The sequence below is a fragment of the Salvelinus fontinalis genome, chromosome 8, assembly GCF_029448725.1.
Source record: "Salvelinus fontinalis isolate EN_2023a chromosome 8, ASM2944872v1, whole genome shotgun sequence".
NCBI lineage: Eukaryota > Metazoa > Chordata > Actinopteri > Salmoniformes > Salmonidae > Salvelinus > Salvelinus fontinalis.
The window spans coordinates 1,122,124-1,141,636 of record NC_074672.1 but is presented as its reverse complement, the minus strand read 5'-3'; the positions used below and the strand labels follow the sequence as shown (position 1 = coordinate 1,141,636).

The following is a 19,513-nucleotide window of genomic DNA, read 5'->3' as shown; positions in this document are numbered from 1 at the left end:
TTCCTGTTCCCAAGAAAGCTAAGGTAACTGAGCTAAACGACTACCGCCCCGTAGCACTCACTTCCGTCATCATGAAGTGCTTTGAGAGACTAGTCAAGGACCATATCACCTCCACCCTACCTGACACCCTAGACCCACTCCAATTTGCTTACCGACCCAATAGGTCCACAGACGACGCAATCGCAACCACACTGCCCTAACCCATCTGGACAAGAGGAATACCTATGTGAGAATGCTGTTCATCGACTACAGCTCAGCATTTAACACCATAGTACCCTCCAAACTCGTCATCAAGAGACCCTGGGTCTCGACCCCGCCCTGTGCAACTGGGTCCTGGACTTCCTGACGGGCCGCCCCCAGGTGGTGAGGGTAGGTAACAACATCTCCACCCCGCTGATCCTCAACACCGGGGCCAAACAAAGGGTGCGTTCTGAGCCCTCTCCTGTACTCCCTGTTCACCCACGACTGCGTGGCCATGCACGCCTCCAACTCAATCATCAAGTTTGCGGACGACACTACAGTGGTAGGCTTGATTACCAACAACGACGAGACGGCCTACAGGGAGGAGGTGAGGGCCCTCGGAGTGTGGTGTCAGGAAAATAACCTCACACTCAACGTCAACAAAACAAAGGAGATGATTGTGGACTTCAGGAAACAGCAGAGGGAGCACCTCCCTGTCCACATCGACGGGACAGTAGTGGAGAAGGTGGAAAGTTTTAAGTTCCTCGGTGTACACATCACGGACAAACTGAATTGGTCCACCCACACAGACAGCGTTGTGAAGAAGGCGCAGCAGCGCCTCTTCAACCTCAGGAGGCTGAAGAAATTCGGCTTGTCACCAAAAGCACTCACAAACTTCTACAGATGCACAATCGAGAGCATCCTGTCGGGCTGTATCACCGCCTGGTGCGGCAACTGCTCCGCCCACAACCGTAAGGCTCTCCAGAGGGTAGTGAGGTCTGCACAACGCATCACCGGGGGCAAACTACCTGCCCTCCAGGACACCTACACCACCCGATGTCACAGGAAGGCCATAAAGATCATCAAGGACAACAACCACCCAAGCCACTGCCTGTTCACCCCGCTATCATCCAGAAGGCGAGGTCAGTACAGGTGCATCAAAGCAGGGACCGAGAGACTGAAAAACAGCTTCTATCTCAAGGCCATCAGACTGTTAAACAGACACCACTAACATTTAGTGGCCGATGCCAACATACTGACTCCAGCCACTTTAATAATGGGAATTGATGGAAATTATGTAAAAATGTACCACTAGCCACTTTAAACAATGCCACTTAATATAATGTTTACATACCCTACATTACTCATCTCATATGTATATGTATATACTGTACTCTATATCATCTACTGCATCTTGCCATCTTTATGTAATACATGTATCACTAGCCACTTTAAACTATGCCACTTTATGTTTACATACCCTACATTACTCATCTCATATGTATATACTGTACTCTATACCATCTACTGCATCTTGCCTATGCCGTTCTGTACCATCACTCATTCATATATCTTTATGTACATATTCTTTATCCCGTTACACTTGTGTGTATAAGGTAGTAGTTGTGGAATTGTTAGGTTAGATTACTTGTTGGTTATTACTGCATTGTCAGAACTAGAAGCACAAGCATTTCGCTACACTCGCATTAACATCTGCTAACCATGTGTATGTGACAAATAAAATTAGATTTGAACTTTACAGAATGATATACAAGACATGAGGAAAAAAATTTAATAAAAAAAAAAAACATTAACCGGTTCTTATGATTTGAAAATTAACTTTGATTGTTTTGTGTAGGGCAGTGATTGAAATCATCAAAGACCACTTTGTCTTATTCTATTTCAAGGAGCTGATCAAAGTCAATGCACTTCCATCAGATGGAAAAGAGAACCATAAAAAGGACAGCCTGGTTTTTGCTCAGAATTTCAACTCTAACATTTCTGCAAACCTATAATAACTTCCATTGGTGTCTTCACATTAAACATTGTGTTTACTGTTGATTGTTTTCATTGTCGCTTCTGCACACAGGTTCCCCCAGAGAACATTTAAAACATATTTACACACAAGGCTTCCACAGACATTGTTATAGTTCCTCTACAAAATACTAAATCAGATCATGCCTAATTTGACCTCATAAAAGTAGAAAGGCACAATAGTGGTTTGCAAGCCAGCTAGCACACAAACCATTATAAAACAGTTTCAAATTGATACTGATCGATCATCTCAATTATGAAAATACTATTCTTATCAAATCATTATTTGTAAACGTTTTTTTTTTTTTGGGGGGGGGGGGGGGGGGAAATTACCATAAAATAGCTTTGTGCTTATAAAGGACTCCATAGCTCCAAGTAGAGGAGAGAGGCTCCATATGCGTATTGTCTTTCATATTCCTTTTCCTCAACTAATAGAATGTCAACACGAATTCTGACCAACACTCATCACTGGTTAATCACAAGCATTCACATTTTAACTAAATAAATCTACATAACTTTTAGTACCGGTCACTCATGATTACTTTTGAGATTGGTAGTCTTGTTACTTTATACACTTTCAGATCTGTTTAAGAGAGAGCGTTTTACATTTGAAGGAAAACGCAGGCACAGGACTGTATTACCATGATTACATAGCAGTAAATCTTGTGCAACATTGACTGAATTATGATGGAGGGAATGTAAAAAGATGGTAATTCATAAACATGAACAAAAATGGTGCTGGTCTCTTGTCTAGCGGGATATCCCTATTCAAAAATCAGACAGAAGAACACACACCAGAGCTAAGAAATGTTCCCTCATATGCACACGCACTTAAAGTTCTGAAGGGCCCTCTTCAGGTTCATTCAGCTCCATGGAGTAATAGTCCAATGGTCGCCTAAGGATAAAAGCACACACAACAATCATCATCATTACAGTATAATTCTCTAAATTAGTTCATAACTTTGACCCTGAATAATTCAAATAAAGTATTTTGAATGAATATCAAAAGGACACATTTCTTATTGCTGGAGCAGTCAGAATACTGGATCACCTTGAAGAGCTCACATCTAAGCTTTTCTGAGAACTGCAACAATGGCACCACATGATTATGTGTCAGAAGGGTGAGGTTGAGGCAGGAAAATTGGAGCTAATCATGTTTCTATCCACTTGGGAGTAAAAAGGCCTAACTGTGTGACTCCATTATGTACAGTTGCATAACGTGAAATGATGCCTCTTCACTTAACCACTGAGCCAAACTGAAAACTTGAGCATTTGTGCATACATATTCTATGCATGTCTGAGTATGCATGCACATTTGGGACTGTATGTGTGCTTGCGAATGCATGCATGCGTGTGTGTGTGTGTGTGGTCTCACCTCTTTTTGTAGAGGTAGGTAAAGAGGGCTGCTCCCAGTCCCAGTAGCAGTAGAGCTCCCAGCACCAGGCCAATCTGCAGGCCCAGGGCAGACTCTGAGAAGAAACACCATCAGTCAGCTAAGCTTAGTCCTGGACTAAAAAGCAGTTAAAAAAATGGAGCTTCTCTAGGCTTATAGAGAAGGCTTAATCTGTGTCTCGGGAAACCGCCTCATAGGAAATAAACCTGTGCATTGAACTACACCTCTCAAACTGAGCATGTTCGACTCAAACGTTATTAGCCAACGTGCACTTTATAAAAACATCAGGAGAGCTCTGCGTCTGCTAGGGTTAATGACTCATATATATAACACACAGACAAAAGTATGTGGACACCCAGACAAATCCACAAATGTGGAATATTTCAGCCACACCAGTTGCTGACAGGTGTATAAAATTGAGCACACAGCCATGCAATGTCCATAGACAAACAATGGCAATAGAATGGCCCGTACTGAAGATCTCAGTGACTTTCAACGTGGCACCGTCATAGAATGCCACCTTTCCAACAAGTCAGTTGGTCAAATTTCTGCCCTGCTAGAGCCGCCCCGGTCAACTGTAAGTGCTGTTATTGTGAAGTGGAAACTTCTAGGAGCAACGACGGCTCAGCCACGTAGTGGCAGGCCACACAAGTGGAAGAACTTGACTGGCCTGCTCAGAGCCCTGACCTCAACCCCATCAAACACCTTTGGGAGGAATTGGAAGACCGACTGCAAGGCAGGCCTAATTGCCCAACATCAGTGCCTGAACTCACTAATGCTCTTGTGGCTGGATGGAAGCAAGTCTCCGCAGCAATGTTCCAACATCTAGCGGAAAGCCGTCCTAGAAAAGTGCTCCATATTATTGCCCATGATTTTGAAATGAGATGTTTGATGAGCAGGTGTCCACATACTTTTGGTCATGTAGTGTATCTGAGGAGTTTCCATGACTATTGACTGTCTAAATCTGAACAAAGATTGCCACCTTCTGGAGAATACAGAGAAATTGTGTTACGAATACTGTATCAGTCCTACATTGGAAAACTTTGCACAGATGTCCAATGCTGAATCTTGAGGCAGCTGCAGCAGCTATAGCGAGTCTATCCCACTGGAATAACAGAAGAGTGGAGTTGGGTGCAAAAAAGAAACTATAACGCAGAAGGATTAAAATCAATGCCTTTAGGGCTGTTCTGTGGGTGGGTTTGTTTTCATTCCATCCAATATCCTTGGCTTTGATTGGCTGGTAGCCCAGTTTAGCGGTTTTTCATTGCTTCATATCTGATAGGGCTCATACTATTCAACACTCGTGGTGTTTAGTTGTGTGTGTCCTGAGTTAAAGCAATGAGATATCCTTCAATCGTGTTGGGTAATATTCAGCCATGTTTGCTCACACATATCAAGAGCGCTATGTCCAGGTATTCAATCAAGGTTTAGTGGTGGTGTTGTGTTCAGGCTGCAAGTGCTGGGCTAAGACCAGGGTTGTGTTCATTAGGGCGCACTGTAGAAAAACATTTCGAAAAGCTGTGCAGCGGAAAATGAAAACCTACCCATTTCGGACAGTTTTCTTCCGTTTCGTGCCTAGTGAGCACAACCCAGGTTAGTGAATGTTGTTCAGGTGTGGGGGGGGGGGGGGGGGGGGCTCACCAGTGCTCATGCTTCGGTCAGTAGCCGGGTCGGTACAGGTGTCCCCCTGGGTGAGGGAGGTCTGGAGGATGAGGGCCCTCTGATGGTCCGACAGGGCCTGGATGTTCCCCAGTACATGGAGCCACCCGGCCACACAGGAGTAGTTGGCCACTGAAACACACACAAAAAGTGGGTTCTCCAGTTTAAACAGAGATGAAAACACATTGGTAATGTTACAAAGTGAAATGACTGACAGGAAACATAAAACCAAAACCCATATTCTCAACACTGGATGACAAATAAAACTGAGTATTGCTATGTGCATGAATATCAATGACCAAATGTGTTATACGTGTGCTTGTGTTTGCAACTGTGTGTGTGTGTGTGTGTGTCGTCTCTGTAGTGCTAGTGTTGTGTCTCACCCTGCAGGTAAAGGGCAGAGATCCCACAGTGACATCTTTCCTCTAGATAGCCAGCCACATCCATCTCACTGTGACCCTGCACCAGTCCACTGCAGTCTGACAGAGAAAGTAAAAGATTGATAGAGAGAAAGAAGGAAAGAAAAAGAGAGTAAGAGTTCGTATGGTTAAGGAAGGTACATAAGCCATTAGAGATACTAATGAGTTGAGACCACATGATCGAACAGCATTATGTATCACGCACTTTAACAACACGAAAAGCCCAATTTCCCAAGAAATACGGATGACATGGCTTACTTCCTGGGTGCTCCTGCCAATCACCGGAGAGGGGAGCCAGGCATAGGTTGAGGTCGCTGGAGAAAGCGGGGCTGGGGCAGATGTTGGTCAGGCGCGGGGTGGGGGAGGAGCTGGTCCAGGAGGAGGGGCTTCTCGCCTCGCAACAGGAGCAACGGCTGAGAGACACGGGACCGTCCTCCACTGACCTGTGATGTACAAACAGAGGCACACACACACAAAACAATCTTTAGTTAAACTAACAAAAGACTGACTAGCTTGACCTAACCTATACGAGGAGTGGCCAAACTTTCTGGCCCCGAGGGACATATCAGGATTATGAAATTCAAAGGAGGGCCGCACAGGTTTTTGGAGACCGATTTCCTCGCCAAAATCAATTTGCAAGCCAGAAAAAGGGCAGTTATTTCAAAATATAAGTCCATTACCATTTTTACATACTTTATAATAATTGTGCAGATAACAGCACCAGAATTGCAATTTTGCTGTGTTTTGTGTGTGTATCAGTAGTGTCTCCTTACGTCTTCTATGTGGCTGGTGAATGTTGTAGAGGAAAATAGAAAACATGTTTATACCTTTCTGGAATGGGGTCATAATAGCTAATAGCTCTTACTGTTCAAAAGCTAGAAACTGCTCCGTTTGTCCCAACAGCTAATAGTCGATATCGTAGGTTACTCACGTAACCACGGTTCTATGAAATAAGCGGCACATTCTGTTGACTACAAAATATTTTTCTGGAACCTTCTGGCGGCCCAAACCAAACTTTTGACCGGCCTTGCCTACACCTTGACCAAATAAGTTTTATTACCAGTAGTACACAAAGCAAATACAAGTAAATGTAATTCCTACCTGAGTACAGGCATCACCTGCTGCCCTCTGGTGGCAGAGAGTTTAATGAGCAATCTCAGGTCATCACTGAACACTAGTGTGTCACGAAGAGTGCTGTTGGTTAGGGTGGTACCAGCTCTACACACAGTGACTGTGTCAGAACACAGGACTACAGCCCCATTGGCCGGAATTGTGGCCCCCTTGGGAAACACCTGGTCTGTGTGGAAGAGGAGAGCGAGAAAACCAAAAGTGGTGGTGAGGGAGGGAATATATTGTTTAATTTGTGCCGTTAATCTTTTCAGGGTAGTGTTCATTAGGGCAACAAAACGTTTACAAACATAAAAATAAAAAATGAGTACTTCTCATTGATTAATTTCAGATAGTTCCTCCTGTTACACTCTGTTTTAGACCATTGTCTCCTGATTTGTGCCTAGGAAACATGACCCTGATCTCACCTGCTCCTGTGACGTTCCCGATGAGGTAGAAGCCGTTATGGTCTGTGATTCCGGTCAGAGGGAGGGCCATAGTCGTACCGGCGCGATACTCTTCAAACACAGTCAGGACCAGGCCCTGTAGAGAAGTCAGGGGCGATCCTAACAGCTCCACAAACCCGCTCTGCTGGCTGTGGTTGGTCCAGTGGGCACCGCCCACCTCACTGATGACCACACCCTCGGGGGGAGGGGGTGGGCGGGGACAAGAGTTCTCCCTCAGAGGGGTGGGTGGGGCCACCTGAAGAACAATATCATGGATTGGATTTCAAATGGCAAGGTCATCGAAATCATTAAAAGGTTTTTTTAAAACAATTCTAATAAATACAACAGTTGGACAATGGATGAAGATACTCCAATTTTTATAATGCATCAGATATTGACTGAATTATAGCACATAAAACATTTTGCTGGCACGGACAAATAACGAATGATGTTCATGGATTTGTGGGAATTCGGGTATTCAATTTGTCATCAAATTGCATATTTTTTTCTTAGAATGCACTCATATCCACATTTTGTTTTTGTATTAGTTTCTTTATTTTAACACAAAATAAAGACCTAAGTGCCTCATTTGCATAAATACACTGGGTTTACATACACTTAGGTTGGAGTCATTAAAACTCGTTCTTCAACCACTCCACAGATTTCTGTTTTTGCTTTGTCATTACAGGGTATTGTGTAGATTGAGGAAAACAACTATTTAATCAATATTAGAATAAGGTTGTAACGTAACAAAATGTGGAAAAAGGCATGGGGTCTGAATAGTTTCCAAATCCAATGTACAGTTGAAGTCAGAAGTTTACATTCACTTAGGTTGGAGTCATTAAAACTCGTTCTTCAACCACTCCACAAATTTCTTGTTAACAAACTATAGTTTTGGCAAGTCGGTTAGAACATCTACTTTGTGCATGACACAGATAATCTTCCCAACAATTGTTTGTAGACAGTGAAATAATCTGTATCACAATTCCAGTGTGTCAGAAGTTTACAGACACTAAGTTGACCGTGCCTTTAAACAGCTTGGAAAATTCCAGAAAATTCCATCATAGCTTTAGAAGCTTTGTAGACCTCAACAAGTCTGGTTCATAATTGGGAGCAATTTCAAAACGCCTGAAGGTACCACGTTCATCTGTACAAACAATAGTGCGCAAGTATAAACATCATGGGTTCTGTCTCCTAGAGATGAATGTACTTTGGTGTGAAAAGTGCAAATCAATCCCAGAACAGCAGCAAAGGACCTTGTGAAGATGCTGGAGGAAACAGGTACAAAAGCATCTATATCTACAGTAAAACAAGTCCTATATCGACATAACCTGAAAGGCCGCTCAGCAAGGAAGAAGCCACTGCTCCAAAACCACCATTAAAAAGCCAGACTACGGTTTGCAACTGCACATGGGGACAAAGATCGTACTTTTTGGAGAAATGTCTTCTGGTCTGATGAAACAAAAATAGAACTGTTTGGCCATAATGACCATTGTTATGTTTGGAGGAAAAAAGATTGAGGCTTGCAAGCCGAAGATCACCATCCCAACCGTGAAGCACGGGGGTGGCAGCATCATGTTGTGGGGGTGCTTTGCTGCAGGAGGGACTGGTGCACTTCACAAAATAGATGGCATCATGAGGTAGGAAAATGATGTGGATATATTGAAGCAACGTCTCAAGACATCAGTCAGGAAGTTAAAGCTTGGTCGCAAATGGGTCTTCCAAATGGACAATGACCCCAAGCATACTTCCAAAGTTGTGGCAAAATGGCTTAAGGACAACAAAGTCAAGGTATTGGAGTGGCCATCACAAAGCCCTGACCCCAATCCTGGAGAAAATGTATGGGCGGAACTGAAAAAGCATGTGCGAGCAAGGAGGCCTACAAACCGGATTCAGTTACACCAGCTCTGTCAAGAGGAATGGGCCAAAATTCACCCAATTTATTGTGGGAAGCTTGTGGAAGGCTACCCAAAACATTTGACCCAAGTTAAACAATTTAAAGGCAACGCTACCAAATACACTACCAAATACTAATAGAGTGTCTGTAAACTTCTGACCCACTGGGAATGTGATGAAAGAAATAAAAGCTGAATAAATCATTCTCTACCATTATTCTGACATTTCACATTCTTAAAATAAAGTGGTGATCCTAACTGACCTAAGTCAGGGAATTTTTACTTGGATTAAATGTCAGGAACCTCCGACTTCAACTGTATATGAACAGATTAACATAAAGGGGTTGAACAGGTCTACAATGGCCAAACACTTGCTCTGTCCACCCTTGAAGTAGATAAAGGTGTACCACAGGGGTTGATTTTGGGACTTGTTCTCGTCACTATTTATATAAACACCATTGGTCAATCTGTTAAAAATTGTTAATTACATCTATATGCGGATAATACTATTATGTATGCTATTGCACTGACTGTTGATCTGGCTGTCAGAACTACAGTCAGAATGTATAGCTATGCAACATTTGGATTCATATGGATTTGACATAAATATAAGAGCTGGTTACAAAGCGATGATTTAAAGTTGTCTTTTTCTACAGAAACATATTGTGCCTTCCTGAGCAGTAGGAAGCAGACTATTCACGCAACCTTTTAATCTGTTGATTATGGTGATATTATTTTTGATCAAAGTACAGCTGCTACTACCAACTGTGTGGCTCAGATGTTAAAGCACAGCGCTTGTAATTCCAGGGTTGTTTGTTCGATTCCCATGGGGGACCAGTACAAAAAATCATGCACTCAATACTGTAAGTCGCTCTGGATAAGAGTCTACTAAATGTAAAATGTACTACTCTTAAACCTTTGGATGCCATCTACCATAGTGCCCTTTGTTATGTTACAGGTTTGATACTCATCACTTCATCGAAAGGTTGGCTGAACTTCACTAAAGACCTGTAGATCTCTACATTACTCCCAGACCAGACTATTTGCTTCCCCCCCCCCTCCCGCTGCTGCTACTCTCTGTTATTAACTATGCATAGTCACTTTAATAACTCTACCTACATGTACATATTACCTCAACACTGGTGCCCCCACACATTGACTCTGTACCGATATCCCCTGTATACAGCCCCGCTATTGTTATTTACAGCTGCTCTTTAATTATTAGTATTTTTTGTTGTTGTATTTTTCTTAAAACTGCATTGTTGGTTAAGTGCTTGTAAGTAAGTACACTGCTCAAAAAAATAAAGGGAACACTTAAACAACACAATGTAACTTCAAGTCAATCACACTTCTGTGAACTCAAACTGTCCACTTAGGAAGCAACACTGATTGACAATACATTTCACATGCTGTTGTGCAAATGGAATAGACAACAGGTGGAAATTATAGGCAATTAGCAAGACATCCCCAATAAAGGAGTGGTTCTGCAGGTGGTGACCACAGACCACTTCTCAGTTCCTATGCTTCCTGGCTGATGTTTTGGTCACTTTTCAATGCTGGCGGTGCTTTCAATCGTGGTAGCATGAGACGGAGTCTACAACCCACACAAGTGGCTCAGGTAGTGCAGCTCATCCAGGATGGCACATCAATGCGAGCTGTGGCAAGAAGGTTTGCTGTGTCTGTCAGCGTAGTGTCCAGAGCATGGAGGCGCTACCAGGAGACAGGCCAGTACATCAGGAGACGTGGAGGAGGCCGTAGGAGGGCAACAACCCAGCAGCAGGACCGCTACCTCCACCTTTGTGCAAGGAGGAGGAGGAGGAGGAGCACTGACAGAGCCCTGCAAAATGACCTCCAACAGGCCACAAATGTGCATGTGTTGGCTCAAACGGTCAGAAACAGACTCCATGAGGGTGGTATGAGGGCCCGACGTCTACAGGTGGGGGTTGTGCTTACAGCCCAACACCGTGCAGGACGTTTGGCATTTGCCAGAGATCACCAAGATTGGCAAATTTGCCACTGGCGCCCTGTGCTCTTCACAGATGAAAGCAGGTTCACACTGAGCACATGTGACAGAGTCTGGAGACGCCGTGGAGAATGTTCTGCTGCCTGCAACATCCTCCAGCATGACCGGTTTGGCGGTGGGTCAGTCATGGTGTGGGGTGGCATTTCTTTGGGGGTCCACACAGCCCTCCATGTGCTCGCCAGAGGTAGCCTGACTGCCATTAGGTACCGAGATGAGATCCTCAGACCCCTTGTGAGACCACATGCTGGTGCGGTTGGCCCTGGGTTCCTCCTAATGCAAGACAATGCTAGACCTCATGTGGCTGGAGTGCGTCAGCAGTTCCTGCAAGAGGAAGGCATTGATGCTATGGACTGGCCCGCCCGTTCTCCAGACCTGAATCCAATTGAGCACATCTGGGACATCATGTCTCGCTCCATCTACCAACGCCACGTTGCACCACAGACTGTCCAGGAGTTGGCGGATGCTTTAGTCCAGGTCTGGGAGGAGATCCCTCAGGAGACCATCCGCCACCTCATCAGGAGCATGCCCAGGCGTTGTAGGGAGGTCATACAGGCACGTGGAGGCCACACACACTACTGAGCCTCATTTTGACTTGTTTTAAGGACATTACATCAAAGTTGGATCAGCCTGTAGTGTGGTTTTCCACTTTAATTTTGAGTGTGACTCCAAATCCAGACCCCAATGGGTTGATAAATTTGATTTCCATTGATCATTTTTGTGTGATTTTGTTGTCAGCACATTCAACCACGTAAAGAAAAAAGTATTTAATAAGAATATTTCATTCATTCAGATCTAGAATGTGTTATTTTAGTGTTCCCTTTATTTTTTTGAGCAGTGTATTTCACTGTAAGGTCTACCTCTTGTATTCGGCGCATGTGACAAATAAAATTAGATTTTTGTTTCTAAGGGCCTACTTCATAAACTCCCATCTTATCAAACTTTGCTGTTGAAGTATAGACATCCGAGTTGCCTAACCTGTTCACAGGATTGGTTAACTTGGGATTCCTAGGGTCTCCACCAAACTTGGTAAATCTGCTTTTAGTTTTAATGCACCGTATATCCGAACAAAATTCTATTTTATCTTGATGTTTTGGTGCCGTTCTGGCAATTTAAAGTATTGATTGGGGACTTATTTATGGAGGAATGTAATTGTTTTTCGTGATGCTTTATTTGTGCTTCCGATGACTATTTTTGTATTTTAACACATATCTTTTGTGTATAATGTATGTTGTATTATACAGGGTGCATTTGAAAAACAGACCTCGGTCTCAATATGTATTCCCTGTTAAAAAAAGTAAAAACATAGAAAAAGGGTGTCAATAGAAGGCTCTAGATTACACCTATCTAAACATACCTCACATTGTTGTGAGATCAGACATAATGTCACTATAATCTGAGTTTTCATTTTTGGAAGTTGCATTCATTTCAGGGCAACTAATTTGTAAACATTTCAACTGTATTAAATTACTACTTTTTTTGGTGATGTAAGTGTCGAGACGGTGCGTTAAATCCCAGACGAAGCTTTGTTATTATATTCAACGGAAAGACAATATATTCCATTGATCCCATTTCAGCCATTACCACGGTGTGTTTGACAGGCTATTACAAATCAAATCAAATTTTATTTGTCACATACACATGATTAGCAGATGTTAATGCGAGTGTAGCGAAATGCTTGTGCTTCTAGTTCCAACCATGCTGTAATATACAATAATTTCCGCGGTCGTAACGTTAACCGGAAAAAAAAACAGTGATCAAAATGACAAATTTCACTGAAAAGTGACAAGTTTGCAACCTAGTCTACTAAAATAATTCAAATTTTGATTAAAAGGCAAATGCATTTGCGGCTTGACATTAGAACCATGCTGACACACGGGGGAAGAAGGGAAAGCTGTTTGTATCGCTGGCTGGCTTTATGGAGAATGCGTCGACGCAGCTGCAGGGAACAGAGGGCATTTTTCTCAAAACGGTGCAGAGGTAAAGATGGTTTTGCTTTGGCTAGGTAACTGCTGTTTGACTTGTCATGAAACTAAACTAGAGGTTTAATTGCAGTGCTGAGCTAGTGCGTAACAGTCATTTCTTGTATGACATGTGTTTGTAGAATGTTAAGTCCCCTATTGACCGAGGTGAATGAAGCTACGGCAACAAGGTAATAATGGCTGGAGTCAATGTTGCTTGCTGTTGCTGTTCTCCAAATGGCATTTTAATTGGGCTTAGTTTGGCACAAACATTGACCTGAAAGATTGGTTCAGATTTAGTCCAGTCCAAATCTGAACCAATCATAGACGTTGATGTTTCAAAAGTTTGGACAGCAGAGTAGAGTACAGTCCTATACCGAAGAGTATAATAGAGTTCAGTATAGAAAAGCACAGTATAATAATGTACTGAACCGTAATCTACTTTATAGAACTCAACTGTACTCTACTGAGCTCTGTGCTGTACTTTGATGTCCCAACTTGTGAAACAGACGTCTATGATTGGTTCAGAACCAAATGTGGTCTTGTTTGGGGCTGAAGATCATTAAAATAATAGCCAGTGTGTAGAATAATACCCAAATTTACAAAGGAGAATATTGCATTTTTTTTACCTTTGTGTACCTATTCAGGTTATAGTTGCCATGGAGATAATTACATTCATATCCATTATTATGCATTTCTGTATAGTACAGATCAGGGACCCATGTTGCAATTCCGTTACCGGGTGTAAATCCACTTCACTTACTGTAGTTCATCAACCAAAATATATTTTTTCTAATTCAGTTGTCATATCATAGTTGAAACCCCATTCTTTATGCAGACTTTGAATCTTAAATTGGAGCAGAGTGTTTGGAAAATGTGGTTACGTAAAAAACTGAAGGAAATTCTTGCCAAAATTCTACCGAACTTAAAATCTGCACAGTTCCTATGGTAAATAAGTTTTTGTAAAAATGTCTGTAAATTGTTAAAAGTAGTTCTTGTGCATAGAGTTGAATAGTTTGTTACATTTTGAAATCAATGGTTATTGTTTGGCATACATTTTAAAGTGAAAATTCTCTAACCGTTACCATGGAATTGCCCAAACACGTATTGAGCAATAATCTCTTTCTCACATGCATATATTGTGACACATTGTGGTAAAGTGCAGTTTTTTACCTGTGTGGAAATAAATCTGGTTTATATTACACTATTTAGGGTGAGCGTGACATACTTTAAGAAAATGTATTACTATTTAAGGTATACACAAATTATATTAAATAGGGCCTCTACTCCATAGGCTGAGTGAAGTATTATGGGTAGGGAAGAGCAATGAGGGATCCTCACCACAAAAGCAGACAGGTCAGCAGGCAGCAGGCCATTACAGCGGCTCAAGGCCTCGTCTCCGGACTGCACCTCTGGGTCCTCCAGCAGGGGGAGCTGTCCTGGGGTCAACGCGTCACTCAGCTCCTGGGCGTCCTTGTCCGAGCCCCTCAGCCGGTACACCACCGCGTCCAGCAACCCCTGGGTCGGGATCCTGTTCTGGGAGGCTGAGGGCGGGCCAAAGGCACTGCGGTACAGGGCCACTGCGTCCGGCCCGTTCTGGATGGTGTTGGGAGGCAGGCGAACCGAGGGAGCCGGGACCAGCCTATCACTGCCCACCAGGAAGTAGCCTTGGGCAGTGGTGAAGTGGCCTGTGAGGCTGATCTCACGGTAGGGCTTGCTGTTGTGTCCACTGAACAGGAGGAGCCACACTCCCTGCAGGGAGATGCGGCGGCCCGACGGGTGCCACAGCTCGATGAACTCGCCGTCCTCGGCCGAGCCCGGGTTGTCTGCATTTAGCTCGCTGATCAGGAAGTCACCCCGGGCCCAGGGCGGGAGGTGAGGGGGCACCTCCGTACTCCCAGGGACTACTGAAGGGGATTTAGCAAATATCAAAAGTTCAAAACTCACCACTATTGGGATCGTTTGGTCACTAGTTATATTAAATTGCTCTTATACCTGTGTTTGTAAAGACATGTTGTTTGATTTGATTTCAACTTGATTACAATTATTCTGTTAGACTAATGTTAGACTTCATTAGCTGTGATTGATTAGAAGCTAATTCACTCTCACTAGCCTAAGCACCAATGTGTATCACCAATGTAATGGCGTGTGTCAGTGTGATAGAGAAATATGTAACAATCACCAGTGACGTGAGGACAAATATTTGGCCAGGGGCACTGGTTGGGCTGTCCGGGGGTTTGTGGCGCTTCCCAGAATACACCGGGGTCTCTGGTCCAACTGGCCACACCACAGCGACTGAGGTAGAGGCTTCCCTCCCCAAAACTGAGAATGACCAGCAAGGTTAGTACTTCAGTCTAAGATAGAAAGATTAATAGACGGATAGATGGCTGGATGAGTAGATGGATAAATAGATTCAAAGAAGGTTTGATTACCTGGCACTGAGCTGGTAGGGCTGTCTGCCTGGTATGAGGGTCTCTGTGAGGTTGGCATTGGGTTGGTCCCCTGGTCCAACGTACACAAAGGCATCTAAGGGCTGCGTCTGGCTCAGAGGGCTGCCCACAGGGAAGTCGGAGGCCTTGCCACTATACAGCGCCACCGCCCCAGACTCATCTCCTGATGAACAACGCAACACAGCAGAACTTAATCACTCAACAATTCTCACCAACCAACACTTCAGTACAACAAGTTTCTCGTACAGGAAGTGAAACAAGTTGCGTAGATAGAATTTCACACATAGAAAAACACTACAGGCCCAGCTCCTTGACTAGACAGATAATCTCTGCAAGGCCTCCAAATGAACAGATATGAAAAAAACTATTCTACCAATGAAAAGCAGCTTTAATAGGAACTCCTCCAGGTACAGTTCACTGACCTTTCATGTTGTTCTTGTCAATGGTGATGGAGATCAGGCCTTCCCTGGAGTTGGACACGTCCACACTCGCACTGATCGTTTCCGTCCGCCCGTCTAGTACCAGCAGCACTAGAGGTCCTGCAGCCTGGGACTCACTTAGCTCCACAAACCCGTCCACCTGCCCCCCTCCCAGCTTCAGCTCGCTGATACGCGTAGTGGCAGCACTGGAATCAGGGGGTGTGCAGTGGTTGCGTTGGCCAGGTGAAGGTAGGGCCACCTGGAAGCCCCAGCTTTCCCCAGAGACCAGGCACCTTTCGATTGACTCGTCTCCCTCGTGGGCCCCCTCGTCCTCTACGAAGGCCGGCTCCCCAGGGGTCAACGTCTCGGCCAGGACCTCCGCGCCCCCAGACTGCCGCGTCACGTAAACGATGGCATCCACCAGCCCCACGGCTGTGGCGTTCATCTTCTCCCCGTAGCGTGTGGCGGACGTGTGGTAAAGCGCAATGGCGTCCGGGCCATTCTGGACGGTGTTGGGCGAGAGGAGGATGGCTGGTTTGGGCTGCATGTCCACCGAGCCAACCAGGAAGAAGCCCCGGTCGTCCGTGGTGTGGCCCTTCAAGTCCAGTACTTTGTAGGCTACATTGCCATTTCCATTGTAGAACACCAGGGTGTAGCCGTCCACTGAAGCCCTCTGACCACCGGTATGATAGAGCTCAACGAACTCGGTGGTGTCCAGTTTGGGGTTGTCTGCGTTAACCTCACTGATGATGAGGCAGTGATCTCCCTTGACTGGCGCAACCAGACACACGGACAGACAAACAGCGTACGCTGTGAACACTTGAAGGGCCAGTCTTCCCATCATGGCTCTCTACTTAACAAAAAATGTCAGTGCTAAAATGCATGGAGGGCAGACGGTCTCTGAAAGATTAAGAAAATGAGGAAGACACTTGAGGCATGAAAACAACTATTGCCTAGAAGTCACAGAAGATAAAATGGAGCTGGAGTGAGGATATCAATTCAACTGTCTTCATCACACAGGGCAACCTCTGAACTGTTTTCTTCGGGTTTGACAAGTACAGACAGGTTGAGGACTAGGTTACTGTGGTGCATGTTGCAATCTAGGCTAGTAGAACCTGACATTTGCCCAAAGGGAGCATTGAATGAATGAGTCATCAAAACAAGAATATGATCGGGAATGCATGTCTCTGTCATGAGTCACAGTAAGGATAAATCCTGCATTTCTTGAAAAATCACATGTAGACTACTAGGAAGTGGGTTCATCCAAAATAATGTATTTATGTTAACATTTGCAAACTGTGCATTTTATTTATTTATTCTCAAAAAAGTGAAAGGGCATACTTTTTTCCCCAATAGTTTCCTGAACCATGAACTAACCAAACGTAGCTGTAATCTTCGGCATGCACTGTTAAAATAAAAATGTGTGTTATTCAATTTTTGATCGTTTCTTACCAAAAACGTTTCCAGGGAAGCACAACGACGGTAAATATATTGGCTCGACTACGGCACTCGGTAGCGCAAGGAAAACGAAGAAAGTTGCCTGCTAAAAAAATATTAAAATACCCAACTAGGCTACTCTACGTGATTTGTAGCCATATAGTGTAAATATTGGAACTGTATTGAATATAATCAGTTCAAATCCCATTCAAGACCACAACTTGTTGCATAGAAGACGCTATTCAAGTCACGGTAAGCTATTGCTTCATCAGCGACGAAACGGTTGTCATTCGAAATCATCAGTGCCACACAGGGTTACAAAATAGCGACGTGATTTACTGTATTTCAGTGTCCCGTCCGCGACGACGGGATTATCGAAACAATGTTACAATCCAACAGAGAATGAACCCGTTTCTGTATTCCCGAGAGAGATATTCGGAAACTTTGTTTCAATCTCTGCCGCTCCCAGCGTTGTGTCCTCATTGACAAAGCACTTTCTCCCCCTGCTCGTGTGTGGGCGGTCGGAGGGGGATGATGCTTGGGTATCGTTCTTGTTATGTGTAACATTCCAGGCCATCCAAGTTCAGCCTTGATTTATATGGTCACTTGACCCCTGACTATTCGCAAGGAATGTGCAACACCTTGGCCACACTAGCAAGTTGGCTATTCCTAGCTGAAATTAAATAGGGCCGGTTGACCTTCTTTTTTTAAAATCAAATATGGTCTTGGTTAATGAGCATGAAGAAAAATAGTTCATATATTGTTAAGGTTCACAATTGGCATTTGTCTCTGAATGTAGGGCCAAGTCTACCACTGACTTTCCACGTGTGTTTTTTTCCGTTGTTGTTTGGACATTAGAAGTGAGAAAATTGTTTTAAATTCCACACAGAATAATTGTCTCTTGCATACTACTTTTAATCATACAGTCAATGATATTTGGGAAACAGTCCTGCCAAACAAGTCGGCTGAGATAAATTGTTGGAAAAATATATTTTTTTAGCCTACAATAACACCTGTGCTTCGATCTGAACTCTTCCTGTTGATGAGGTGGTGTTGAAAACTGCTGACATAAAAAGGATCCAGTGACCAGAGAAATGAGGAACATGTGGTCAAAGTGCGTCTTCTTTTGGCTGCTAATTTACTTGCCTTTTAGTACACGTTAAACCTCAATATTTCAGTCACATTTCCTTCTAATTCTTAAAAAAGGGACCATTTCCCCAATAAGAACTAGGATATTTGGTTGCAAGATATCAATTTACAAAAGGTATTTCAATTGTTAAGTCCTTGTTTTTAGAAAAGGCCTAGAAAATGACATTTAGTGAAAAATGTGGTGTGCTTGTGAGTCTAGAAGTATTTATGGTTATGAAATAGAAATAGTAGTGGTAGTAAATGTCTTTTCATAGGCTGTGTATTAATTATAGTGACCTTTTTAAGTTCTCAGAATGTTTTAGTTTGAACATTCTGAACGTTTTGTTGCAGTGATTTCAGTTTAGAATGCTGAATCCTGCATTCGACCATTGAAATGAATGGGGATACAACAAGCTTTATAGTTTATGAAGTAGGAATGATAGCAAAAACCTGTGTTGAAGCCATCTAAGTTGAGTCAGTCTGCACATGTCAACGTTGGGGTGGTGTTTGTAGCTGTGGTCAGTAGTTGTTTGGTTGTGTTGCAGGTTATTTGGGCACTACAGTATGGATGTGGTCAGTAGTTGTGGTCAGTAGTTGTGTGGTGGTGGTCAGTATACAAGCACAGTTTGAATGGTGCTTCTAGCTTAGACGGTTGAAGACTAGTAGCGGACAGAATTTTCCCATTCAAGTCTATGGCACCTGAAATGCATTGGGATTTAGTTGTGTGGTTGTGGTTATTAGTTGTGGTCAGTAGTTGTGGTCAGTAGTACAGTGGCTTGCGAAAGTATTCACCTCCCTTGGCATTTTTCCTATTTTGGTGCCTTACAACCTGGAAGAATTTCTTTTGGGGGGGGGGTTGTATCGTTTGATTTACACAACATGCCTACCACTTTTAAGATGCAAAATATTTTTTTATTGTGAAACAAACAAGAAATAAGACAAAAAAACTAATGAGTGTGCATAACTATTCACCCTTAAAGTCAATACTTTGTAGAGCCACCTCTTGCAGCTCTAGAATCTTGGCACATCTAGCCACTGGGATTTTTGCCCATTTTTCAAGGCAAAACTGCTCCAGCTCCTTCAAGTTGGATGGGTTCCGCTGGTGTTCATCAATCTTTAAGTCATACCACAGATACTCAATTGGATTGAGGTCTGGGTTTTGACTAGGCCATTCCAAGACATTT

General features: G+C 43.6%; 1 protein-coding gene across 4 annotated transcripts; it reads right to left on the bottom strand.

Annotated features, from left to right (window-relative positions):
- Positions 1–2,297: 2,297 nt before the first annotated feature.
- LOC129860338 (uncharacterized) lies at positions 2,298–17,732 on the bottom strand. Of its 4 annotated transcripts, none has more exons than XM_055930657.1 (12): positions 17,217–17,732; positions 15,768–16,664; positions 15,328–15,508; positions 15,078–15,217; positions 14,237–14,802; positions 7,002–7,275; positions 6,568–6,763; positions 5,725–5,909; positions 5,431–5,526; positions 5,030–5,179; positions 3,371–3,464; positions 2,298–2,890 (listed from the first exon to the last, which is right to left on the bottom strand). In XM_055930657.1, exons 2-12 carry the CDS (start codon positions 16,606–16,608, stop codon positions 2,827–2,829), a joined length of 2,787 nt encoding a protein of 928 aa, XP_055786632.1. In that variant the 5' UTR covers positions 16,609–16,664; positions 17,217–17,732; the 3' UTR covers positions 2,298–2,826. The 4 variants fall into 4 exon arrangements, with proteins under 4 accessions (XP_055786632.1, XP_055786636.1, XP_055786635.1 ...); XM_055930661.1 differs by having other exon boundaries at positions 14,237–14,799; XM_055930660.1 differs by having other exon boundaries at positions 17,541–17,732.
- Between the last annotated feature and the right edge of the window lie 1,781 nt (positions 17,733–19,513).

Bases quoted from the DNA above. Each gene is read 5' to 3' on its own strand.
- LOC129860338 (XM_055930659.1), bottom strand. From the start codon at position 16,608: ATGATGGGAAGACTGGCCCTTCAAGTGTTCACAGCGTACGCTGTTTGT. The intron at 15,218-15,327 runs GTAATCAAACCT...GGTCATTCTCAG, and splicing joins CCCTACCAGCTCAGTGCCAG to TTTTGGGGAGGGAAGCCTCT. The intron at 3,465-5,029 runs GTGAGCCCCCCC...GTTTCTTCTCAG, and splicing joins TGACCGAAGCATGAGCACTG to AGTCTGCCCTGGGCCTGCAG.